Genomic DNA, 27,458 nt, shown 5'->3' on the forward strand with positions numbered 1-27,458 from the left:
AGGACTGTCAAACGTCCCCTAAAGTCAATGAACATACTGAATACATATCTTTGTGGTTCCTCCCGAATTATATCAACCAATTTCTTAATGGCAACCTCTGCAGAGGATGCCCTTTTTAAAACTATATCGCTTGTTAAAATCAAGTCCAGAAGAAACATACGTAGGATAAAATCTTCCTATAATAAGCCGCTCAAAGATTTTTTGTGGTATTAGAAATTCTTTGTGCCTCTAAATGTGTCCAAAATATGACTTACCTGTCCCTTTTCGCTTACTGAATTGTGGCCATCCTCTTTCTCTTCAAATAATTCTCAGCATTCATCTATAGGCTCTTATTTCAAAGGTTGAAATAGTTGACTCCTCCACAGTATCCATGCATTGCATCTGTACAATAAAACAGTCCATAAACACAGAATCTTGATAGTAAGGATCTGGGCAAAACTTTTAATTTGTTACAATTTTTGTTACATAATATTTTTTGATTTTCACAAACAATGCCCTCACAAAAGCAATTCTAAAGAATAATGAAAATCTAAGCACTTCAACCTGCATTGAATGTAATCTGTCTTTAACCAATCAGCAGGAATGAAAAGGGTTGTTCTTCCTCTAATTGCCTGGGGTCATTTAGACACTACACAGCCACATTTGAAAAATCAGCAAAAAATAATTCAAAACTAAATTTTTTTTGATGCCACCTATATTTTCAATTTTTTATAAACAAAATTGTGAAAAATCTGTTTTATATTAAAAACATATTTTTAATTAATATTTAAAATAAAAACTCCATTTAGACCTGTCAGCAAACAAAATTCAAATTAAAAAACTGCATGCTTCAACCACTGCTTGCAATTGGATGCCAGCCTGTCAGTACCAGGAGTACCTGCTGCATGAAATGTGAAGCACGTATGTCAAGAGTTGGATTCCACACAATGCTCTGATGTAATGAAGCTAGAGAGTACAAGTAGTTCTCGACTTTACAAGTAAATTTGTTCCTAGCGCGCTCGTAAAGCAGGAATTTATTTCCCAAAGACACGAGGTTAAAAACAGGGGTTACATTCTCAACAATGAAATTAGTCAGCTAATTAGTTTATGTTTAAACAATGATTGATTTATGAAAAGAAATGAAAATGTAGCCTGTAAAATCAAGCAAATTATAATAATAGAGAAATTATTTACGACTTACAAATGTTAAAGAATGTTTATTCTTCATCATCATTGACTAAATGCACACTCGTTGATCACTCATTATTGGCTCGGCACTCATCGGTTTGTTGCACAAGCAGGCGTCTTCTTCAGAAATGTTTCAAGAGGCATTTGTTTCCATGATAATCTTCTCTTTTAATTATAAATTTCACGATTGCATGCATAAGAATTTTTTAATGGCACACATGAATTGCAACTAACACGATTTGCATGTAGTAACAAGTTTATGAAGCTTAAAAAAAAGGAATGAAGAGAAGATTCTGAAAATTTATTTATGTTTTTTATAAGATTGAAGATTTCAGTGCAGGGGAAACACATTTCATCATAATAACGTAAAAAATCCCACAATTCCAGCTATTGGTATTTTCGCAAATGCAAGAAGATAGAGTTTACTACCATTTATAATTGCTTGCAGTAACAGAAAAGCCCAATAAATCTTTCCAGAAAGGACAAATTGTTTTTATTGTTTTATGGTCGTGACCTCCAGAAATATGCTTTAGAAAAATATCACAAAGGCATTTAAAATTGATACTTATAACGGAACATATGATAATGATGAAAGTGTAGTGCATTTTAATTATTTGAACTGGTAACTAATACAATTTACAAACCATGCTCATGACCTTTTATATGGCCTTAAGGTCACACTCGTGACTTTAAAAATGACATTTTAGAGAGATAAATAGCTTAGTTATACAGCGAAAATTTCAACATTCGTCAAGATCTCGGATTACCAAAAAACAATGTGTTATTGGGTTCACATTACGATATTTTAACGATACGATGTGTCTCTGAAACTGATTAATATTGTAAGGTGGGGTACACTGTATTGTATAGCTACACATGTGATTTGGAATGCGGTATTTATGAATGTTTAACATTCATTTTTGCAATTAATGTTCATATTTTCGATTTTGTTGATACTTGGGGGGAAAAAAACTTGTAAAGTGAGAACTGCCTGTATTACTAAATGAATGAGTGTATGGCAGTAAAGCCAGCTTGGTAATAGCAAGTGACAGATGCCAATCGATACGTGCATATGATTAGGTTTAACTTAATTCATGAATATTTTTGTAATTGTGTGATAACCAACAGAGATTTTTAGAATTTTAACTGGAGAAATCAGAGAAAACATTTTCAAACATCAGCTTTTTGGAGTTTCAGTTTTGTGGAAGGAGGGATGATGAGCATAAATTGCCGGAAAGTTTTCTGGGTTAGAATCAACCCTTCACCCTAACTCAGAGTTAATTTATTAAAACACCACAAATTATACCGTGTTGTTTCATGTGCTTCTGCTACCATTACTTCACTGACTGAATATCTGTCCTTATTATGCTGTCAGCTTCACATGCTCAATGCATGTGTGCAAAGTAGTTGATGTGGTACAGGAAGTACCATGAAATGTCTGAGAATAATCTGCAGTCCTTAAAGAAATTAAAGAAAGATTACACTCAAATACAGGTTGTGGTGCTTAGATTTTCACAGTTCACCATTTCAATTTAACTGCACACCATGCCACTAAAAGAATAACTAAAATGCAATTCTCCTTTTTCATTTCTTGTAAATGAACTACATTTTTCATTATATTCCTGTCTTTAATTTGTTTATTAGTTTTTAGGTGTATTAGAATATATACATAAGCACCTACTATCTTCACTATGTCCATCTACATGTAACAACTCTACTCCCAGTGGACAGATTTTCATGAAATTTTATATTTGGTTCATATAGAATGATTTGTTCACTCATCAAAAATTTCATCAAAATTGGACAAGTAGAAATCTGACAATAATTATTTTTTTCCGAACAATTTGTATGGAAAAAGAAATTATAGATTAAATGTAATTTTAATGTAATATCGTTAGCTCTGGAGAGTCAGTGCACATTTTGTGTTTTGTTATATAAGTCTTGTGAATATGGTGTCACTTGTGAAGGGTACATACATTCAGTGATCACTGAATTGTGACTACCCCCATCCATATTGGGTTATACTGCATAGCTTGCAGTATAAGAAGCTAAACAGCTTTGCTGTGGTTAAGGTGTACAAAGAATGGTGCCAAATAGGTTAAACCACCTCCTACTGACAGAACTGCAAAGGATTACAAAATGTGGATGTTTGTGGTGGGCAAAGGGTGCAGCAGGTGCAGAACGGCATGTCACTGCACGACAGTTGACATCACAATACATCCCAAATGACGACGTGCTGCACATTCAGATGTAAGGGGTTCCACAGCAGATTACTCAAGAGACACCCTCTCCTTACTGCTGATTATCACTGACAGTGAATGCTGCAGTGTCAATAAATGCTGGTTGGACATTGAAGGACTGGAAATGAGTGTGCTGCTTGGATGAGTGCAAATACCTGATTTAACACACAGACAGACAACTTTGTGTGTGTGGCACAAGCAACAGGAATCAATGGACCTATTGTGCATAATGCCCAGTATCCAGGAGTTGGTGGTTGCTTAATAAGGGGCACATTTTGATGGCAAGAACTAGGGGCCCTGGTGGGTATGGACCAGAATTTCACTGGTCTACTAGCAGCTCTTAGGAGACTATGTGCACCCTGTCATGTTGCATTTTTTTCCAAGAGAGAAACAGGATCTTCCAAGATGATAGGGTCCACACTATTCATAAGCAGTTCAAGGAACACAGTGAAGATATCCTCCATCTTGATTGGTTGACAAATTCACTACACCTCAATCCAATCTAACACTTGTGGGATGTTTTGGAATCAGAAGTAAAACACGTAGACATGCAAACATCACCCATTCTGAAACTGTGGAAAGACTTGCAGGCAGGAGCGGATTAAGGTTGGTTGACGCCCCGGGCGCAGAAGAAAATATTGGGCCTCTTAAAAAAGGAGAGAGAGACAGGGAAAATAAAAATATATGTTAACCAATTTTTTAAATAAATAAAAAATATTATGTACTATTAATGTTTTATTTCCAATAAAATTTGAATATAATATATGTATAACATAATTAATAATAGCATAATAATAATCACAAAGTTTTGAACTAATATGTTCAACTAATTTGTTGGGGTTTTGTGTGGGCCTTTCAGAAGTCGGGGCCCAGGGCGCACGCCCAGTGCGCCCGCCGTTAAATCCGCCTCTGCTTGCAGGTAGCACACCCCTAAGGATGTCTTCAGACATCTAGTGGAGTCAATGCCTAGGCCTCGGACACAGCATGGTTTTGTTAAGGGAAAGTCTTGTCTGACCAATTTGATTGGATACTATGATGCAGTCACAAAAGAACTGGATGCAGGGAATAACTTTGATATTATATATTTGGATCTTAGAAAGGCTTTTGATACTGTTGCACATGGAAGACTGCTACACGAATTGGAGCAGTGTGGCATTGGAGGCAAATTGATGCTATGGATAAAGGGATGGTTGAGGGGGAAAAGACAGAGTGGTAATCAATGGACACTGCTCATCGTGGGCTAATGTTATTAGTGGAGTCCCTCAGGGTTCAGTGTTGGGTCCATTGTTGTTTTCTGTATTTATAAATGATATTGATGATGGTATATCAAGCTTAATGTCCAAGTTTGCAGATACAAAGGTTAGCAGGGTTGTTAAGGACACTACTGATGCTATGCTGCTGCTGCAACAGGATCTGGAAAGGTTGAGCAGATGGGCTGAGAGGGGACAAATGAAGTTTAACATTGACAAATGTAAAGTACTACATATGGGAAACAGTAACCCCAGCAATGTATCAACTCTGTGGTACTACACTGACAGTAGTAGAGAATGAAAGGGTCCTGGGGGTAATTGTGCAGTCAGATATGAAGTTTTCTGAGCAGTGCAGACTGGTTGCAAGAGTAGCTTGTCAATGATATACAGGAATTTTTCATGGTGTCTTGTCAATGATATACAGGAATTTTTCTAGCAGGGATAAGGAGGCGATTATTCCCTTGTATAAGGCAATGGTCAGGCCACACCTCGAGTACTGTATACAGGTCTGGAGGCCTCATTTCAAGAAGGATGTAGAGCTGCTGGAATGAGTACAGAGAAGGGCAACAAGATTAGTGAATGGAACAAAGGGTTGCTCTTACGAAGAAAGGCTTAAGTTTTGCAAATTACAGTGTCTGGTGACTAGAACCGGCGAGGTGATCTGATAGAGGTGTATAAAGCCTTGAATGGTTTGAGCATGCTCAATGCCGATGGGATTCTTCCTCTTGCTCAGAGTAATCACCTGACAGGGCATAAATTCAAATTGAGGAAAGACAGATGTAGGATAGATGTGTGGAAATTTGCCTTTAAGCAGCAGGTAGTTGGTTGGTGGAACAGATTTCCATCCCTTTCTGTGGAAGTTGATAGCCTATATAAATTTAAGGCTCAGCTGGACAGGTATTTCGAACGAATGGAGGGGTGAAATGGGAGTGGTTTTTTTTTTTTTTTTTTGGCTGATGCTCCATAAGCTTGCTTTCTTGCATCATATGCCTCTACTAATACTAATGCTAAAATTGCTCAGGTAGCTAACAAACTAAATGAATATTTTGCATCGACATTCACACATGAGGAGTTATTCAGGGAGGGGAATGCCAGGGGAATTAGCAATATTAAACTTACAAACAAGAAATGTTGGCAGCATTTGAAACTTTGCGTCAAGGCCTTCAGTGGGTAGAAAAGCAACGGAAAAAAAAAATTTTTTTTTTAGTGTTTAAACAAATGGGAACATTTTTATGAACGGTGTACAACAAAAAATAACCAAATATTTTACGACATAATTCTTAAAAGTGTACTAATATATTACGCATCATATAAGTAGTCATTTCTTAATATGTATGTATTAATAAATTAATTGTTTTAAAATGTTAGGAAATTTATTTCCACTCATTTCTTGATTTATTTCTCATCTTTTACTGTATATCTGAAATTAGAGTATTTTTTCATTGTTGAAAAGGTCATATTTCTTTCTTTATAACGAAATTTCTGTTTAAAGAAATCAATTTCGTTATATAGAGTTTCGACTGTACAGGAAATTTGTTAGTAGGGATAAGGAGGTGATTATCCCCTTTTATAAGGCAAAATGGTCAGGCAACACCTTGCGTACTGCATACAGTACTCAGTACTTCCAGACCTAAAATGAGGTCTGGAAGCCTCATTTTAGGAAGGATGTAGAGGTGATAGAACGAGTATAGAGAAGGGCAACAAGACTGGTGAGAGGAACAAAGGGGTGCTCTTATGAAGAAAGGCTTAAATTCTGCAAATAGCAGCATCTGGAGACTAGGCACCTGCGAGGTGACCTGATTGAGGTGTATAAAGTCTTGAATGGTTTGAGCAAGTTCAATGCTGATGGCAGATTCCACACCTGAGGGGGCATAAATTCAAATTGAGGAAAGATGGTTGTAGAATAGATGTGCGGAAATTTGCCTGTAGCTAGCGGGTAGTTGATTGCTGGAACAAACTTCCATCTGTCATTGTGGAAGTTGATAGCTTAAAGAAATTCAAGGAAGAAGTGGACAAACTTTTGGGGCAAATGGGAAGTTTTTTTTTTTTTTTTTTTTTGCTGATGCTGTTTAAGCTTGCTTTCTTACATCATATGCCTCTACTAATGCTAAAGTAACACTTCACCAATGGAGAAGCCTATCATTACTTATTCCAGGCAGATAGTCTTCTCCATTGGTGAAGTGGTGCAGATGCCACAACCCAGACTGCAGCATTTGCAAAAGGGTATGGAATAAAAACTCTGTTATCCACATCTCTGTCCTTATTAGACCTAGGAAAGCAGAAAGGTAGAGGTTCATTCGTTATTTGGTTTTTAGGAGCATTAACAACTAAGGCCATATTGCTCCGGGAATATGCGGTGGTCATTCCCTGACCTTTCCGCATCCTCCGTATTTGGTGGTGACGGGCTTGAACCCTGGTCTAATCAAGAAGCGTGTTCTATGCACTGCTGCTCCTTCCCACCTGGCTACGGAAGCACCAACAAAGGTAGAGGAAAGTGATAGTAGGAGAGGAAGAAGAATAAATGCCATCAAAAGAGGAAAGGGGCATTACTCCTCATACTCACTCAACTAGATCATTCATAAATCCCCCCAAATAGGCATCACTTCTCCATTAGGGAAGACTGTTGTTACCTATGTGTGGTAACTCCGGGCAGCATCAAGCTCCTCTAGTTGGCACAGGGCACCGTTTCAAGGCTTTTTGGGTTCTCTTTGGTGAGTGGGCAGGTATCCTGGCGTTGCAAATGTGACAACTCAATTATGACACACTAGCAGGGCTTTCGTGGATTTATTGGATGATTGTTTTCTACATCAGCATGTTCGGGAGGCAACTAGAGGGAGTAATACTCTTGATTTGATTATCAGCAGTGATTCTTCATGCATTAAGAATCTGCAGATAAATGAACCACTAGGTGGCAGTGATCACAGTGTGCTGAAGTGGGATTTACTGAAAGAGGTAACTACCATTAGGGGTAAAGGGAAGGGTTATTGCTTCCGTAAAGGCGACTACGATGGACTGAGACAGTATTTAAATTCTATACAGTGGGACCAACTGATGATGTTACCAACAGCAAATTCAAAATGGGAAGCATTCAAAGAACTTATCTTGGAAGCTACTAGGCTTTACATACCAACTAAGAAATATTGTTCAAGGTTTAGGCTTGTTATTTGTTATTTGGTTTTTAGGAGCATTAGCAACTAAGGCCATATTGCTCCGGGAGATGCGGTGGTCATTTCCTGACCTTTCCGCATCTTCCGTATTTGGTGGTGACGGGCTCGAACCCCGGTCTAATCAAGAAGCGTGTGCTACGCACCGCTGCTCCTTCCCACCTGGCTACGGAGGCGCCCTTCAAGGTTTAGGCCAAAATGGATGTCAGATGAACTAATGAGGCATATGGCAGAGAAGAAAAATGCATGGGATACTTACAAATTAATACATGACACAGAAGCCTATGATAGATACAAGTTGATATGCAACCAAGTTACAAAGGAGGTTAGGCAGGCGAAGGCAGATTACGAGAAATCCTTGGCAAGGGATGCAAAGAAAAACAGCAAAGAGTTCTTTACATATGTAAACTCTAGAAGGAAGGGGATGAATCAGATTGGTCCACTTGATATTGATGGGTCAACTGTTGATGATCCTGCTCAGGTAGCTAACAAACAAAATCAATATTTTGCATCGACATTCACACATGAGGAGTTATTCAGCAAGGGGAATGCCAGAGGTGTATTCAACTCTAGCAGTAAGCTACAGAATCGTGAAATAACTGGGAGTAAAGTGGAGGAGAAACTGTTGAAGATAAACACAAGAAAGGCACCCGGGGTGGATGGGATCTATCCAGTTATATTAAAGGAGGCAGCAAAGGAAGTAAGCAAACCCTTAGCCATAGTTATGAGAGCTTCCTTGGACTCAGGGGAGGTACCCATGGACTGGAAATGTGCAAATGTGACCCCAATTCACAAAGGAGGATCAAAGGCTGAAACAAGTAATTATAGACCTGTGAGCTTAACTTCTGTTCCAGGAAAATTAATGGAGGCACTGGTTAAAGAAGCACTGCAGGATCATTTAGACAAGACTTCAGTTATAGCTCAGACACAGCACGGTTTTGTTAAGGGGAAGTCTTGCCTGACCAACTTGATTGGATACTATGATGCAGTCACAAAAGAGCTGGATGCAGGGAATAACTTTGATATTATATACTTGGATCTTAGAAAGGCTTTTGATACTGTTGCACATGGAAGACTGCTACACAAAATGGAGCAGTGTGACATTGGAGGCAAATTGCTGCTATGGATAAAGGGGTGGTTGAGGGGGAGAAGACAGAGAGTGGTAATCAATGGACACTGCTCATCGTGGACTGATGTTATTAGTGGAGTCCCTCAGGGCTCAGTGTTGGGTCCATTGTTGTTTTCTGTATTTATAAATGATATTGATGATGGTATATCAAGCTTAATGTCCAAGTTTGCAGATGATACAAAGGTTGGCAGGGTTGTCAAGGACACTACTGACACTATGCTGCTGCAACAGGATCTGGAAAGGTTGAGCAGATGGGCTGAGAGGTGGCAAATGAAGTTTAACATTGACAAATGTAAAGTACTACACATGGGAAACAGCAACCCCAGAGCAACGTATCAACTCTGTGGTACTACACTGACAGTGGTAGAGAATGAAAGGGACTTGGGGGTGATTGTGCAGGCAGATATGAAGTTCTCTGAGCAGTGCAGACGGGCTGCAAGAGTAGCTCATGGAGTATTGTCAATGATATACAGGAATTTTTCCAGCAGGGATAAGGAGGTGATTATTCCGTTGTATAAGGCAATGGTCAGGCCACACCTAGAGTACTGTATACAGGTCTGGAGGCCTCATTTCAAGAAGGATGTAGAGCTGCTGGAACGAGTACAGAGAAGGGCAGCAAGATTAGTGAATGGAACAAAGGGGTGCTCTTACGAAGAAAGGCTTAAGTTTTGCAAATTACAGTGTCTGGAGACTAGGCACCAGCGAGGTGATCTGATAGAGGTGTATAAAGCCTTGAATGGTTTAAGCATGCTCAATGCTGATGGGATTCTTCCTCTAGCTCAGAAAAATCACCTGAGAGGGCATAAATTCAAATTGAGGAAAGACAGATGTAGGATAGACGTGCGGAAATTTGCCTTTAGCCAGCGGGTGGTTGGTTGGTGGAACAGACTGCCATCCCTTGTGGTGGAGGTTGATAGCCTAAATAAGTTTAAGGCTCAGCTGGACAGGTATTTTGAACGAACAGAGGGGTGAAGTGGAAGTGGGTTTTTTTTTTTTTTTTTTTGGCTGATGCTGCATAAGTTTGCTTTCTTGCATCAAATGCCTCTACTAATGCTAATGCTAATGAAGTATAACTCCACAATATGAGAGATGCCTGACATTGTGCAGTAATTTAGACTAAGAGCATTCTAAGGCAATACGAGATATAATTAAAACAATGTCATTTACCTACTTTGGGTAGTTTGCTATAACAATATACTCTATTGGTGAAGCGCTACTTATTCGAGGTAGTGCAATATCATGGAAACTCGTTGTGAAGGTCTTCACACAAGATATAATTAAAATGATGCCATTTACCTACTTTGGGTAGTTTGCTCCGTATAAATATGTGATTGCACTAACCCAGTTAGTGCAATCACATATTTATACGGAGCAAACTACCCAAAGATGTCACAAAAATGTCAGGAACAAGAAAGATGAGTTTAATTGCAAAATTGATCATCGGTTTTTCAAAACATGAAATAAAATATAATTCTTTTAGTATATATAGGAATCTGTGTTAATTAAGAAACAAGAAGAGCAGATGTACAATTATAACGAATGTGAAATGCTTCATAGAAAAGACTCTCAAGCATCTTACATTCAAGCCTAAAAACTAAAGACTTTATTACAAGTGTGGAAGCAGTCAAAAACTCTGGGTTGTTGCACAATACACCTCATGCGTCCACCTAGAGTAAGCTTACCATTTCAAGATGCATTACTGTCTTTTATGCATAGTTGTCATCACCTTGACAACTGCTTTAATGGTACTGCCATCCTATCAGAGAGCAGGAAGACACTCATTCCCATATTTGGTAAAGTGGCACCACATAATGAGAAGTGTCATATTTAATTGATCCAAAATATCGAAATAAAAGCTTAAACACATGGAACTCAGAAAAGTTTGAGAACATTAATAACAATAGGCTAATAAAAAAAAAAATATATGATGTCAAATAAATAATAAATAGGATGTCACTGCTTTTTTTTTTTTAAATTAGGCTAAAGACTTCACTTTAAACTACTTGAAAGAGAACTACCGTTTTATTTGTAGTGCTATACTTGTATAATATGTAACATTTACTTATGCGCATTGTAAATGACCATTTACTTATGCGCATTGTAAATGACCATTTACTTATGCGCATTGTAAATGATCATTTACTTATGATCATTAAATTCTGATTCTGAAATAACTAATTATGAGTGATGAATATTACCAAGAAGAACAACACAGTAAAAAAATCAAAAAAATAATTGAAGTTAATAACCTATGAGACACAAGGAAATCTTAATCAGTTAAGCAGAGTTAGTAAGGATTTTGAACTAAAGATTAATATGGCTAAAAGAAAAGTAATGATGAACAAGTATGCTACAGAAAGGGATATAATTATTGAAGGAGCAGTAATCGAAAAGGTGGATTCGTATACTTATCTGGGACAAGTCATTAACTGTAATAATGATAAATGGCTGGAAGTCAAGAGAAGAATAAATTTTGGGTGGATAGCATTCAGGAAATGTAGTCACATACTGAGGAGCAAAATCCCAATTTTTCTGAAATGTAAAACAATGAACCAATGTATACTTCCCACCATGACTTATGGAAGCAAAACTTGGGCACTCACCAAAAGAATGGAAGAGAAGCTGAAAACTACACAGTGAAGAAAGGGACAAATAATATTAGGAATCAGCATATTAGATAAGAGAAACACATGGATTAGGCAGAAAACACAAATAAAGAACATTCTTATCAAAACTAAAGAACTAAAATGGTCTTGGGCAGGACATATAGTTCGAAGACACGATGACAGATGGACCAAGAAAATAACAGAATAGCACCCAAGAGGAGCTAAAAGAAAACATGGAAGACAATGGAGATGGACAGATGAAATTCATGAGTTCATCGGCAGTAAATGGATGGCCACTGTACAAAACAGAAGTAACTGGAAAGCTGCTGGAGAGGCCTTCAACATCCTGCAGTGGATTGAAAGTGGCTGATGATGATGAGATTTAAGACTATCTTGTCCTGTATGTTTAGGTAACAAGCAGAATTCCTGACTAAGATGAACAGTGCAATAATTTTATCACTCGGGAGAATGAACTTCATGCTTTCCATGCGCACTACCCTGAGATAAGCTATATTTAAATAAATGGTATCCACTAAAGTAATCTACTATTTACTTAAAAAAACTAGTCTTGGGGGATGGGGGAGCCTTTTGAAAATCAAATGTCTTAGTATTGCTGAATTACTAATATATCTGTTATTTACATATTGTCTGGTATTTATTGTACCCAGTGAATATTTACACTTTAATGGATATGTATAATAAATGAACATTTTGTTTTTCAATGGACCTTGTGAGCAGTGCTACAGAAGAAAATTGATTGCTCCCCAACCAATGAAGCTGATGGGGTCCCACCTTGAAAGAAAAACAAAAAAAACTGAAAGATGCTATATTTTCAATGATATATTTATGAATCTATTTGGTCCCCCCCCACCAAGAATTGAAGACAGTTTTGTTACATGAATGTTTCAACACTCCTCACATTACTTTTCAACATCTTGTTGAATCCATGCCATGTGCTGGAGTGGTGATGTGGGCCAATGACAGTCCAACAGGCTATTAGCTCATCGCCTAATAAAGAGTGCCCAAATAGTGTATATACCAAATATATATATAATGCTACAGATAGTGTATATACATTATCTGTACATTCTGTAGCAACAAAAAGGTTTCTCAACCTTTTGATTGTGTAGCACACTTTTAAAGCTGCTAAAATTTTGCAGTATACTACACACTATAATCACGACTATACTCATATATTCACAAATGGGAGGTTATTTCTATTGGGTATATTTAATAATACACTTATTATTTGTGTAGTATAGGTGAACGGAACCAATACTAGGAATCAAAACGTGACTTTATGTTTGCTGCCGGAAGGCACAGTGTAAATAAACAAACTTTTTGTTTGAATTCATTTTTATTATAAAACTTGGATTTATTATTTTTTTTATTTGCATTTTCTGCAGCACACTTGAAGCATACTCGTAGCACATTAGTGTGCCACTGCACACAGGTTGAGAAACACTGGTATATACATTATCAAAGCCATTCCTGAATATGTTCATCCATGATTTTAGTACTGAATTTTACATCTACAACAGCATCATATATCCTTCAAAAGCCTTGATGAAGAATAAAGATTATGATATTAATCATAAGCAAATTTTTAATTATGAAAGTAACTGAATAAATTGATATCATGTTTGTGCAGTATGGCTGCTTCACTATTGAGACATACCCTTTTCCAGATTTACTAACAAGATACAAAATTGGCATGGCAACAAATCTCAATAAATATATTGGCAACAGAGCTCTGTCTCTCTTTTTTGTGGAAATCTAGATTTAAGGTAAAACATATAATTTGGAATTTGTGAAATTAACAACTAGCCATAATAGGTTAGAGTCCACTTTTTCAAGCCTTCTTGTCATGACTTAAATAAAGAAAGAGAATCTACAGTGTTACATATACTGCTTCCTCCTCAAAGAAGAAGAAAGACCTTAGATTTTATATATATTTATAATTACACAAGAGAGCCCAAAAAAGCAAGCCATAAAACATGATCAGTCCTGAAGTTTGAATTTTTAGATTGGAATTTTATAAATCAAAAATCATGGGATGCTTGTATTTATGAACAAAACATCTATTTATGAAATTATAGCATGCTGGCCTACCTTTGGTTGTGATGACTGTTTCAATGCATTGTGGAAGACCATCTACTAATTTCTGGTAGAAAGCTAGGTATTGTGCTCTATTTCTTTATTTCACATGTGGGCTGCTCTCAAGACTAATTCATGGCCTGAAAGTAATAAAAAAAAGTTTACATACACAATTTAACCCCAGGGGCTCACATCTGGTGAGTACTGGCTTGGCATACCCAGGGTCCTGAGCTGGATATCATCATTCTTTTCTTTTTCTCTCTTTCTCTCTCTGAGAGAGAAGATATGGTGCAGCAAAAGCCTCAGGCTTCCTTGCACCATATGGATGATAATGATAATGTCGGTTTCGAAACAGTAATGGGGCAATGCCTGTTTGAATATTAAATAATGGCTATGGAGGCAATAGTAAAAAATAATAAAAAAATGAAATAAGAAAAAGCAGACATATACTTAGTAAAATGTTTATTTATATGAGTTACATGTTTACTTATTCTTATTTATTTTTTAATAATGAAAACTCCAAAGCCATTTTTAAAAATTCAAACAGCCATAACTCTTAATTGATTAGAATCAGACATGTTTATATGAATTTTTATTATTTTTTTTTAACTATTTATGAAGACACCACCCTACATCATAGTGGAGACAACATATTCATGTGGCAAGCTTTTTGCAGGTATCCTCCGCATAAAATGAATCCTTCAGATTGGAAATGTGTGGCATTCTCATTGCTCTCAGGACCAACTTCCACTGATCTCCAGGTCAGTCCGTGCATTTGTTTTGCTCATTAAAGGCTTTTGGGCTCTCCATGAAAATTCATATGTAGAAGGCTGTGCAGTGTACAGCCTTCTATATATGAATATATTGCTTTCTATATATTGCACAAACACAGGTTTACCTGTGGCCACTTGCAGCTTCAAACTCAGATTCTATAAAATCTTATGGCGAAATGAGGTAACCGGCTATCTCATAGTATATAGACTCCTATGTGTCATATTTTACACTTACTTATTGATCTTACATTTACTTATTCATTTTACACTTACTAAAATTGATGAAGGTATATCAGGCTTAATGTCCAAGTTTGCAGATGATACAAAGGTTGGCAGGGTTGTTAATGACAGTATGCTACTCAGATGCAGGCAGATATGAAGTTCTCTGAGCAGTGCAGACGGGCTGCAAGAGTAGCTCATGGAGTATTGTCAATGATATACAGGAATTTTTCCAGCAGGGATAAGGAGGTGATTATTCCATTGTATAAGGCAATGGTCAGGCCACACCTAGAGTACTGTATACAGGTCTGGAGGCCTCATTTCAAGAAGGATGTAGAGCTGCTGGAACGAGTACAGAGAAGGGCAACAAGATTAGTGAATGGAACAAAGGGGTGCTCTTACGAAGAAAGGCTTAAGTTTTGCAAATTACAGTGTCTGGAGACTAGGCACCAGCGAGGTGATCTGATAGAGGTGTATAAAGCCTTGAATGGTTTAAGCATGCTCAATGCTGATGGGATTCTTCCTCTAGCTCAGAAAAATCACCTGAGAGGGCATAAATTCAAATTGAGGAAAGACAGATGTAGGATAGACGTGCGGAAATTTGCCTTTAGCCAGCAGGTGGTTGGTTGGTGGAACAGACTTCCATCCCTTGTGGTGGAGGTTGATAGCCTAAATAAGTTTAAGGCTCAGCTGGACAGGTATTTTGAACGAACAGAGGGGTGAAGTGGAAGTGGGTTTTTTTTTTTTTTTTTGGCTGATGCTGCATAAGCTTGCTTTCTTGCATCAAATGCCTCTACTAATGCTAATGCTACTCCAACGGGATCTAGATAAGTTGGGCAAATGGGCTGAGAAGTGGCAACTGAAGTTTAACATTTACAAATGCAAAGTACTGCCTATGGGTAGCAATAACCAAAGAGAAACGTACCAACTGTGTGGTACTTTTTGTTTGTTATTTGGTTTTTAGGAGCATTAGCAACTAAGGCCATATTGCTCCATTGTGTGGTACTACACTCAGGGAAGAGTAAAAGACCTGGGGCAATTGTGCAGTCAAATATGAAGTTCATGAGTGGTGCAGATGGGCTGCCAGGGCAGTCATGGAGTCTTGTCAATGATATATAGGAATTTTACTAGCAGAGTCAGGGAGGTGATTATCCCATTCTACAGGGTATTTCAAAAATACATGCCATAACTTCAGGAACAAATTCCTCATATGTAGACAATAAAAATATTTTATATCAATATAGTTCGAGAAATCATCATTTCCGGAACTATGTTGGTTCCCGAGTTATTAACTGGAATATCTTATCTCCCGCAGGTGATTTCCTTCATCACAAGGTACTGACAGAATCTGGTGGTTTTCCATTCCGACTACGTACTCAAATCAGGAGCAAGCGGATATGCACTTTACGTACGGTTTGGCGGAACGGCAATGCTCTGGAAGCTCGTCGCTTTTACCACGAAAGGTTCCCAGAACAAAGATGTCCAGACAGGAAAATGTTTGAAGGTATCCATCACCGCCTTTGTGAACATGGGACCTTTACACCTTGTGCTGCTGACAGAGGATGACCAAGATCTATGACTCCTGAAGCAGAGGAAATTTTGGATGTTGTGCATGCCACTCCTGGAATCAGCACACTCAGAACAGCAGTGTAACTGGCTGTTCAACGTTCGACTATTTGTGAGAACACCAACTGTATCCTTACCATCTGCAACGGGTACAGGCCTTGTCACCAATTTGGCATTGCCTTTGCGAGTCCATGAGACGTCGATGTGAGGCCTGTATTCAGGCAGGAGGTGGACATTTTGAACAATAAGACGATGTGAACAGTTAAGTGTCATAGACAGACCTTTAAAACTCTGAAACCAAGCATTTCCAGAACTATGTTGATATAAAATATTTTTATTGTCTACATACGAGGAACACTCACTCCTGAAAGTTATGCCATGTATTTCTGAGAAACCCTGTATAAGGCAATGGTCAGGCCACACCTAGAGTACTGTGTACAGGTCTGGAGGCCTCAATTTAGGAAGGATGTAGAGTTGCTAGAATGAGTACAAAGAAGGGCAACAAGATTGGTGTGGGGAACAAAGGGGTGCTCTTACCAAGAAAGGCTTAAGTTCTGCAAATTGCAGTGCCCGGACAGTAGGCACCTGCGAGGTGATCTGATTGAGGTATATAAGGCCTTGAATGGGCTGAGCAAGCTGAATGCTGATGGAATTCTTCCTCTTGTTCAGATTAAGAACCTGAGGGGGCACAGTTTCAAATTGAGGAAAGACAGTTGTAGAATAGATGTGCAGAAATTTGCCTTTAGCCGGTGGGTAGTTGATTGGTGGAACAGACTTCCATCTTTTGTTGTGGAAGTTGATAGCCTAAATAAAATTACGGCTGAACTGGACAGGTATCTGGAATGAACAGAGGGGTGAAATGGGAGAGTTTTTTTTTTTTTTTTTTTTTTTGTTGATGCTGCATAAGTTTGCTTTCTTGCATCATATGCCTCTACTAATGCTAATCTTTTGTTGTGGAAGTTGATAGCCTAAATAAATTTAAGGCTGAGCTGGACAGGCATTTGGAACGAATGGAGGTATGAAATGGGAGGTTGTTTTTTTTTTTTTTTTTTGGGCTGATGCTGCATAAGCTTGCTTTCTTGCATTGCATGTCTCTACTAATGCTGATCTCTTGGGCTCAGTATCGCTCATCTATGGACTTCTATTTCTTTGACACAATGCTACTTCTCTACTTGGAAATGTTTAATTCCTAATCAATAGAAATTTCCCCACATGACATAGAACTATCATTCTCCTCTGAAATTATATTAATTATTTCCATGTGCACACTGTCTGATGTACATATTTGAAATGAACTCCAGGATAACTGCTGATTTCCTTCATAGGCCAAAATATTTACATATTTCATAATTACATAGAATTTCCTAAAATCAGCAAGGTGGTTCATGTCTTTTGGTAGATAGTTTTTTTTTAATTTGTTAATCCAAATTCCTATGAATAACCATAAGCTTAACCATAAGAAAAAATAGAAAAGTGAGGGAAAAAAATGATAAAAAGAATTATGTGGAAAGAATATGTATCTAAAAATTTTGAATATTTTAAATACAAGGCAAATGTACCATAAATTTAAATGCCAATAAAGAAATTTTTTCATTCATTCTTTCTTTATTTTCTCATTATTTTACTTTAATTTACATTACACATATCTATACAATATATATAAATATTATACATAATATATATATTAATAAATAAATATGTAAAAAAATAGGAGGTTATGCTTTTAAGTGTGGAGAGAGAACAGCAAATAGTATAATCAACCAACAGGTTAGATAGATAACATGGAAAGGCAGTCATAAAATAACAATTTGAACCTGCAACATGTAATATACATATTACATATAAATATAAATAAAATATGAGGACTGTTCAATAAAGAATAATCATGAACAACCATTCTTCATGAAGAATAATGAAAGAATTTTACATGAACAACTATACTGCTTGCTATTTCTAGCTGAGTTGTGGAATTTAAGACCAAACCAAGCTGCATCACATAGCAACTGCACAGATGACTCATGAGCGTAATGTGACCTTAGCAGTTGGTCAAGTTTATGCCTGTTCAGTTTTTCCTACGTAATGACAGATGTGACATGCGAGGAACAGTATACTGCTCTCAAATTTTGTTTCTGTCATAGGAAAACATCAGCTGAAACACAGAGAGTTTAGTGTCAAACAACATTAACTTCAAAATCATTTTGTAGTCGATGTTTTTGAAATTAACCAAAAAAATGTCATTTGACATTTTCTTGGTTTTTGGAAATGTACTTACAGCCTAAGCTTACTTGTAAAGTACTAGAGAGAGAGATATAGTTCTATGACATGATATGCAGTGTTATTTGTATAAAATAAAACTAAAGTTATCGCAAAAAGAAAATGCAATTTTGTAGTTAACGTTGTTTGAACAAACCCTTGATATGAAACATTAGTTAAAAGAGGCTCATGGTGAATATATGCTTCTATATAGTATAGCTCACAGATGTTTAGAATGTTTAAGGATGGACATGGTTCAATTACAAAAATCGGCTGTCCTGGAGCTTCAACCACTGCTGTCACCACAGAAACTATAAACACTGTTTCTGTAATTATGAGAGAAGATTATCATATCACAGTAAGGCAACTGGCAGAGATTTTGAGAATATCAGTAGGGAACATGGTATTCTCCATGACCATTTGCATGTCAGACGTGTCTGTGCATGCTAGCTTCCAAGCCTACTCAAACCTGAGCAACAGCAAGTTTGCATGGAGCTACAATGGATGGTTGCCGAATATGGTGAGTTCTGCACAAGGTGATAATGGCAAATGAGGCATGGTTTCATCATTCTGACCCAGCGAGTAAGCAAAAAAAGCTGTTTGGAAGCCTACATCAATGCCAACACTGAAAAAAAAGCAAAAGTTATAGCTTTTGCAGGAAAGGTTATGGTCATCTCTTTCTTTGAAAGGAATGGTTTATCAGCATTTTGTAGTTAATGTTGACTGTTACAGGACCTTACTATAGAAATGTACTGCACACTTTGTGGGATAATATTTGTTTCAAATGACCACAACTGTGCACAGGTGGGTGGATGCTGCATCACGACAATGCAGGACCTCAACATTGCTTATACTGTGAGTACTTAGCCAGCAGCATTAACATCAAATATGTTTCTCATCTACCTTGCACCCTGCAATTTTCCCCTCGAAAGTTAAAGAATGTTCTGCGAGGAAAACGCTCCAGTCATCACAATAAGATGCAATGACATCAGAAGCGATTCTCAAACACACCTCAAAATCAAATGATTCTCAAAAATTGGCTTCCACCACGTTTCTGATGAATAGCAGAAATGTTGGAATAAGTGCTTTTAACAAATGGGGACTACTTTGAAACAGACCATCAAAATATGATTTATAAAGGTATGTTGTGAAAAAAAAAAATTATCATTCTTTATTGAAGGGCCCTTGTGGTTCTGTTCCTGTCAGCAAAAAACACCTTGTTTTTTGCTGACAAATTGTGCATTCTGATGCCTCTTTGATTACCATGGGGGGGGGGGGGGTTGTTATGTGCTGTTATGTTATTCCAGTGCTAACACTAGAGCATCTCAGTGTTAGTACTGGGATTCTCCAGTGCTAATCTAATTAAACTGACTATGCTTATGGAATATGAAACCAGTTATGGAATCCTGTTAACAAGCTAAAATGGAGTCAAAAATTTTTAACGTTGGTTTTTTACATTAACACACAATTTCTGAAGTAAGAAAGTTCTTGTACTTTAGTTATAAATTTTACTTTGAAAAAATTAAAAGTTAGTAGTTACTGGAGTTGCTGAGTAAATTGTATCTGTTCTAAAGGTTTAATTCAACAGATCCTGACAGCAGAAACTACTGTTAGGATGATCTGGGTTCTCAGAAAATCAGAATAAATGAACTTTTGGATTTGAAAAACAAATAGCATAATAGAGCAGAAGTTCCCAAACTTTCTTGGTTCACAGTGCTCTTAGTGTCTCAGTAATTTTTCACGGCACCCCAAAGCCAAAAGAAAATTTAATAGTTCCTTTTATTAAGTAGTTAGGTCCAAACAACTTAATAAGTAATGTTGAAACTGATGTCGAAACTATGAACTACCTTGAGCTAGTGGCTTGCACAGTGTCCGACAGATGTCAAGTATCACTGTTTCACTTGAAAATTTAAAATACACCGCGGTGCCCCTGTGAGTTCGCTGCAACACCGTGGGGTGCCACAGTTTGGGAACCGCTGTAATAGAGAATTAACAGGATCAATCAATAATGGGAATTTATATAATATGGAGCACAGTGTAGTGTAAAAATGACCAAAAAACTATTTGTATTTTGGAAAGTGAGATACACACAATTTTAAATTTCAATCAAATACATACATGATTACAAAAAACTATTGAAATGAATGTTTATTAAATTTTAACTCACTGACATCTGGATGAGGTCATTTTGACCTTTTTTTTTTTTTTTTTTTTCCTGCTCTGAAATCCAGCTGTAAAAATACAATACTTCCAAGAAGTACAGGTTACTCTATTGAAATTTTTGAAAAAAACCTCTTAACAATAGTTAAAATGACTCTATATGACTATGAGTTCTAGTGCAACTAGCAAGAGATTTAATGACAGTCCATCTGGTTTGTTTTTAGTTGGAAGGGGGATCCACCACTCTGTCCTGCTGGTAGGCACAAGTGGGCCACTTTGATTCCCCTCCTCTTTTTAGTTTTTTTTTTTTTTTTGTGCTCTAAAACCACTCTGTATACTTAGCATTAACTAATAATACTTTTCAAATTTTTTCCCCAAACCCCTTTTCTAATAGACTTTCAAGGAATCTCCATTGAATAGAATCAAAATGATCCAATCCCAGGACTTAACAAGTGTTTGAATATTGCCAAGCAGTTAATAACAGTGAAAGGTGGGGCCAGGGAATTAACATTAGAATAGCTTGGCCATGAAATTCTAACAAAGTGTTTGCATTAAGCTTCTTTATGACTATCAGCAGCAAAAAATAATTTTTTAATCTTAATACTCCTATAATTTTTACTTAAAAAATCACTAATATTGTAATAATTTTGGTTTGAGCTGCTGAGTTTTTTTTTATTTATTTATTCCACTTCAACTCCAATTTAACTAATTTTTCTTTATTGTTGATGTGTATTAGTTAGTGGATTTTTTTTTTTTTGGTAGTTGTTGGGGCATCGGCTTCTGTGGCCATAGTGCACCTCCCAAGGTTTTTGCAGTACTTTTGATCCAAGCCCGATTAGTTAGTGGAGAATTAGTACTGACTACAATGCACTACTTGTGATTTTTTATTTTTATTTTATCCAGCTTAAAATATTAATAAAAGTTCACATATTTTTAAAAAATATTAATTAAAATTTAACATTTTAAAAAATTTATGGTTCATATTTATACTTAAATTAATGTTGATATTAATCTCTAAATGATTATGAACTGTTTCTTCATCTGTTTCTCTCTCATGAGAAATATAACAGGAACTACAAAATGCTTTGACTATTTGTAATTAATTATAAAATATCTACAAATATATGATCATTTAAAAATATTTTGCAGGACTTAATGAAAAGGGAAAAATTCCCTAAAAATCACTAAATTACAATATATTATACAAAGGATGTCAGAATGAAATAATAAGGTTTCATTAGATTTATAAGCAAATTATCACTATGCAACAAGTAGTAACATTACAATAGAATCATAGACGAACTTTGACCTTATGTTAAATATAAAATTAATTAACTGCTTGTTATCTGCGAGTGGCGTAAAGAAATTACAAATGTGGTTTACCTTTTAGTATTAGTAGTGGCAAATGATTCAAGAAAGCAAGTTTACAAAGCATCATCTAAACAAACAAAAAAAAAAAAAAAACCCACCACATCATCTGTCCATCCCTTCCAATAATTATCAAGTTCTCCCTTTAATTTATTCAAAAAGCTACCCACTTCTACAACAATAAATGGAAGTTTGTTCCAACAATCAACTACCTGCTGGCTGAAGGCAACCATCCTTCCTCAATTTGAATTTGTCACTTCATGTGTGTAATCGGAGCAAGATTCCATCAGAATCGAGCTTCTCAATCCATTCAAAGCCTTAAATACCTTATTTAGATCACCTCGCAGGTGCCTAGCCTCCAGACGCTGCACTTTGCAGAACTGAAGCTAATTTATTTGAGTGATGGAAAATAATGTTTGCTTTTGGGCACCTAGACTTTTATTATTACAAGACAATTTCCCTCTTAATATGGGCGATCACATTACCTCCTGCACGTCGGAGAGACATTTAACTGTTATTCGCTTTCTCATTCGTTTATATTAGAGGAGAAAGCCACACCAAAAACCTGTTGAATTTTATGCGGCTCCTAAACGTAAAAAGAACTATGGAATCACGGTAAAACATGCAATCCTCACTGACTATATTTATAAATACAGTATTAAAGAAAATCGCCATCATGAAATATATGTTACTTATGTGCTGCCATCTGAAGATTTTGATGCTACTTGGATATACTGTTTCATAAATAATAAATTCCGAAAATAAAACATCACAGTTCATTAACGTGACGGTTTGTTAGATGAATGTTATCGTTGACATTGAATTCAAAGTGTCATCTGTTGATTTTGCTGTGCATTATACATTCGGAATAATGCTGCACTGCTTGCGCGGTTCCGTTGGAGGCTGCGCCATGTAGTAAGAGAGCAAAGTAGAGGTGGAGTCAAGTTAGGCACGTTCGTTTACTACTTTCTGTCAGAGCAAGGAAAACGGCTGTCTTGAGCAGATGTAGGAATATGGCTGGAGCTAAATCTGGTGTACATGTTGTCCAGCTTAAGCCAATCTCGGTCCCTAAGAACCTCCAGGAAGGGAACAAATTTATAAAGTGGGACGATGTAAGTACCCATCATCCAAAGTTTTAGATCTAAGTACAGCCGCATGATTTGAAGTTGAGTTGCGCTTGTGGTTACCGCGGTCAGTCTTCCCGATAGTTTGAGCCGATCCTGTTGCTCGATATTTCCCTCTCGTTTAGTGAAGATGAAAATTCTTTAAGATCAGGCATTCCGATACTCGGGCAGTATTAACAGTTAATCAGTCATTATTTTAAGAAATAGCTTAATGGAAACTTGAAAAACCTGCATTATTTTTAATGATTTTAGAATTACAGTGTAAATCTATGCGGCACATCGCTTATATGAATATTTGGCGTGGGTGTATAAATACAGTATTAGATGTATATACAATTCATTTAGCATACTTGGACTTAAGTATGTTTAGTCAAATTAAATGGATTCAAATTTATTATTGATATATGCATATATATTTTTTTTAATTTTTTTTTTGTTTGTTTTGGATTGACTTGAAATGATTACTGTATAAAAAAAAAAAAAAATATATATATATATATATATATATATATATATACTGTGTAACTTGACAACAACAAACATAGCTGCCATATCTGAATTTCGAAAAAAAAAAAAAAAAAATTAAGAAAATCGGAAGACTGCGAATTAAAAATTCTTATATCTTTTGCTCATGCATAATAATGCAGTGGGTTTTCTATATGGTTATGAATTCCACCCCCCCCTCCTCCAACCCGCCTTACTCCCACTTGGTGAGGATGTCCCAAAGCATAAACAAAAATACGTCTGGGAATTATTTCGTCGAATTTCAACGGTATGTGCTAATTAAGGCATTGCTTATCTCATTCATATAATTCGCAACTGCAAAATTTCCCGAAAATGGTTTTGAAATCCATATTAATATCCATAGCAATCCATAGTTTTTGCGTTCAATGGTAACTGTTTTTGAGAGTAGTAATTAAGGGTTAGTTGATGCAGGTGTTAATTTAATTAAAGGTGATTAAAATTGCATATATGTAGCTACCTGTAAAGAAATTTTAATTGTGTAAAATACGTTCACAGTTATTCATGTTTTAAAATATGCACTTGAAAAAAAAAAAGTTCTTATAAATCGCATTCAAGTAGAACCTCCCCCCCCCCCTCTCTCCTTGCAATTTATATTTATACCCAAATCTGAGTTATATTATGTTCAGTATTTGTGGAAGATTTAAAAAAAAATGTTTACTGGGAAAGTATTCTTTTTGAATCAGACTCATCATTTAATATTTTTTTTTTCTAAAAGTGTACAAAATAGTAAACTCAAGAATGAAAAATCAGTGTTTCATAACTTGCTATCCACAGACCTTGATAGGTCATGATCACCTAACAGGTGGTCAGTACATTGATCAAAGATTAGTAAACATCCTTTTTCATAAAAGGAGCATTTTGTTTGACTAGCATGTTAAATGTTAGAAAAATATGAAAGTTAACTTATAATGAAATGGTACATTCCACTGCATAATGCAAAACTATTCATATGAGTTCAAGGTTACTGCATGTGTTGACTCTCTTTGCCCTTTTTTGGCAATCCATTGCACAGCATTTGCCTTTACAAAATATACAACTTCTCTTGTCTCCAGACCTTCATTAATGCCTTCTGATATTTAATTTTATTTTAAAAGTGGTTTTTATATCCTCATTGTTTCATTTATTTTATTTATTTATTTCTAAGGTGTGCACTGCGCGGTAAATTCCCCAAGAGACATTGAATTCACAAAAATGAATTCAGGAACATTGAATTCACAAAAATGAATTCACAAATATTTTTGCTTTTCTGAGTGGAATGTGTTATCTTCATTTCACTTTTGTTTATTGTTATAACATACAAATTTCCATGGTCAGTATCCACCTGAACACATTTTAAATTCTTCCATAATAATAAATTCATATTACTTAAATTAATTTAATAAAAATTAAAGATGCTTGCATTAATAAAAATTAGGGTTTGTGTAAAATTTGTTTGATTGAAACTAAGTTTGTAGTTTGGAAAAGTTAAGAATCACTGATTTAAGCAAAAGTGGTATAAGTAACCTGTAGCACAGAAGGTGAATTTGTGTTCTGTGTGGCATTAATTTTGTATTTTTAAAAAAGATAAGTAAATTCTGTAGCATGCATTTTTTTTTTTTTTTTTTTTTAAATGTAATAGCCTGAAACGGTTTGCCATTATAGTGTATGTTGCTCACAGCTAATCATTGTTTTGGTTTATATTGCTCATAACTGATTTGGGTTTATATTATTCATCTGTAATCAACATTTTGGTTATGCTGTGGAAGTAAATTTTTTAATCTGTTTTTTTCTCGACACTTTCAGGATCATATTTATGTTTTGTGGTATTCCAGATCAAACATCTATTTCCTTCTCATTTATTTCTTTTATCATATTTTTTGCCTGTAATTTTATATGGAAACTGATAGTTATTTGCTAACTCTTTATGGGGGATAAAAGACTTCATCATATTCCATTAAAACTTTTGTATGGAACTTATTAGCATTAATAGAGGCATTTGATGCACGAAAGCAAGCTTATGCAGCATCAGCCAAAAAAAAATTAAAAAATAACCACTTCCACCCCTCTGTTCGTTCGAAATACCTGTCCAGATGAGCCTTAAACTTATTTAGGCTATCAACTTCCATGGCAAGGGATGGAAGTCTGTTCCACCAACCAACCACCCGCTGGCTAAAGGCAAATTTCCGCACGTCTATCCTACATCTGTCTTTCCTCAATTTGAATTTATGCCCTCTCAGGTGATTATTCTGAGCAAGAGGAAGAATCCCATCAGCATTGAGCAAGCTCAAACCATTCAAGGCTTTATACACCTCTATCAGATCACCTTGCTGGTGCCTAGTCTCCAGACACTGTAATTTGCATAACTTAAGCCTTTCTTCATAAGAGCACCCCTTTGTTCCATTCACTAATCTTGTTGCCCTTCTCTGTACTCGTTCCAGCAGCTCTACATCCTTCTTGAAATGTAGCTTCCAGGCCTGTATACAGTACTCTAGGTGTGGCCTGACCATTGCCTTATACAAGGGAATAATCACCTCCTTATCCCTGCTAGAAAAATTCTTATATATCATTGACAAGCTTTAAAAGTTATAAGCTTTAAACACTCATTACCTATTCATAGAGGCCAATGGTAACTTTTAAACTAGCTCTACAAAATGCTATTTTTTCTTACTATTTAAAGAATTGCATTTTTAGTATGTTGTTTCAGTCTTTGCGTCACTGTTTACGCTCTTAAGTAAAATCATGTACCATAACATTTTTGTTGTTGTGCAAACAGTAGTGCTAAACCATTACTGTCCTGTAAATTAAATATTTTAAATTTTTTATAAAAATTTTGTTCACTCGGACTGATTTATGTAATATTTTTTTGAGCACAATTTATTATTATTAATTTAACTTTATTAATTTTTGTTATAAATTAATTATATTTAACTAATTTCAAACCAAAAATCTGCAATAAAATGCAGGAATATGGCAACATCAATCCACACTCCTAGCTCCTTTTGTGTTAAAAAACAAGAGATATTAATTAATAAATCACCTTAATTAATTAAATTGAATTAGTTGAAATTTATCAATATTTTATTGATTGTTTTTCAGCCATTTTTTTTTTTCCTCTTTCAAGACTGGCAACCATCTTTCACCATCTTTTTGATATATTTATTTCATTTTTATTGATGTCTTTAATATTACAAAAATGTAATTAATAAGATTTATACAGAATAATCAATTGGTGTGGAATATAGGGGGGATGATTAGGGCCTCTTCCTTCTATGGACCAAGTAAAGATATTTATTAAGGATCTGTATTAAGTGTATTTAGGAAGATTCTATTCTGGTTTCCCAGAAATTAGTACATATGTAAGAGTGAATATCATCTGTACTTTTGCTTATTTCAGTACTTTGTGTATTTGTGACATGCAAGTGCAATAGCACTTTCAACAGATACTGCCTCTGGTACAATAATTATTGAATTCTTTTTAGTTCTTGCACTACCCTTGTTACTCAAGCATGAAAAAAAAGTAAATTTATGGATTAGAGGTGCTGGTATATTATTTTTGTCCCCCTTCCAATTGTATTCTTGACAACAAACTATAGTATAATCTATTTATTCTATGTGCAGAGAAGTCTCATTATTTCATTATTTGATTATGGTTTTTGAAAATAAAATTTAATACCATGTATAGCTGCCATGGACTTTGACTGCAATAACCCTGCTAGTTTCAACAAGATTTGTGTGTATAGAATACCATAAATTTTCATAAGTCATTGGTAACCACCTGCTAATAATTGGTCAGTAGTAGTGGTTGGTTTATTTAACTCTTGATTCTAATCAACTGTTC

General features: G+C 35.9%; 1 protein-coding gene and 1 long non-coding RNA gene across 2 annotated transcripts in view; one reads left to right on the top strand and one right to left on the bottom strand.

Moving 5' to 3' along the window:
- Window positions 1–272: 272 nt before the first annotated feature.
- Window positions 273–22,599, bottom strand: LOC150084835 (uncharacterized). Its single transcript, XR_016547081.1, has 3 exons — window positions 22,478–22,599; window positions 13,669–13,793; window positions 273–381 (listed from the first exon to the last, which is right to left on the bottom strand). It is a non-coding gene; the product is annotated as an uncharacterized LOC150084835 (long non-coding RNA).
- A 380-nt stretch (window positions 22,600–22,979) lies between these two features.
- Window positions 22,980–27,458, top strand: part of LOC150084836 (1-phosphatidylinositol 4,5-bisphosphate phosphodiesterase classes I and II-like) — a 932,481-nt gene continuing 928,002 nt past the window's right edge. The window contains exon 1 of the mRNA XM_090376366.1: window positions 22,980–23,104. Coding sequence (XP_090232492.1) covers window positions 23,006–23,104 — 99 coding nt within the window. The 5' untranslated portion in view covers window positions 22,980–23,005. The remainder of the gene's footprint in view (window positions 23,105–27,458) is intronic.

This window comes from Mastigoproctus giganteus, chromosome 6 (assembly GCF_048544385.1).
Source record: "Mastigoproctus giganteus isolate SK-2022 chromosome 6, ASM4854438v1, whole genome shotgun sequence".
NCBI lineage: Eukaryota > Metazoa > Arthropoda > Arachnida > Uropygi > Thelyphonidae > Mastigoproctus > Mastigoproctus giganteus.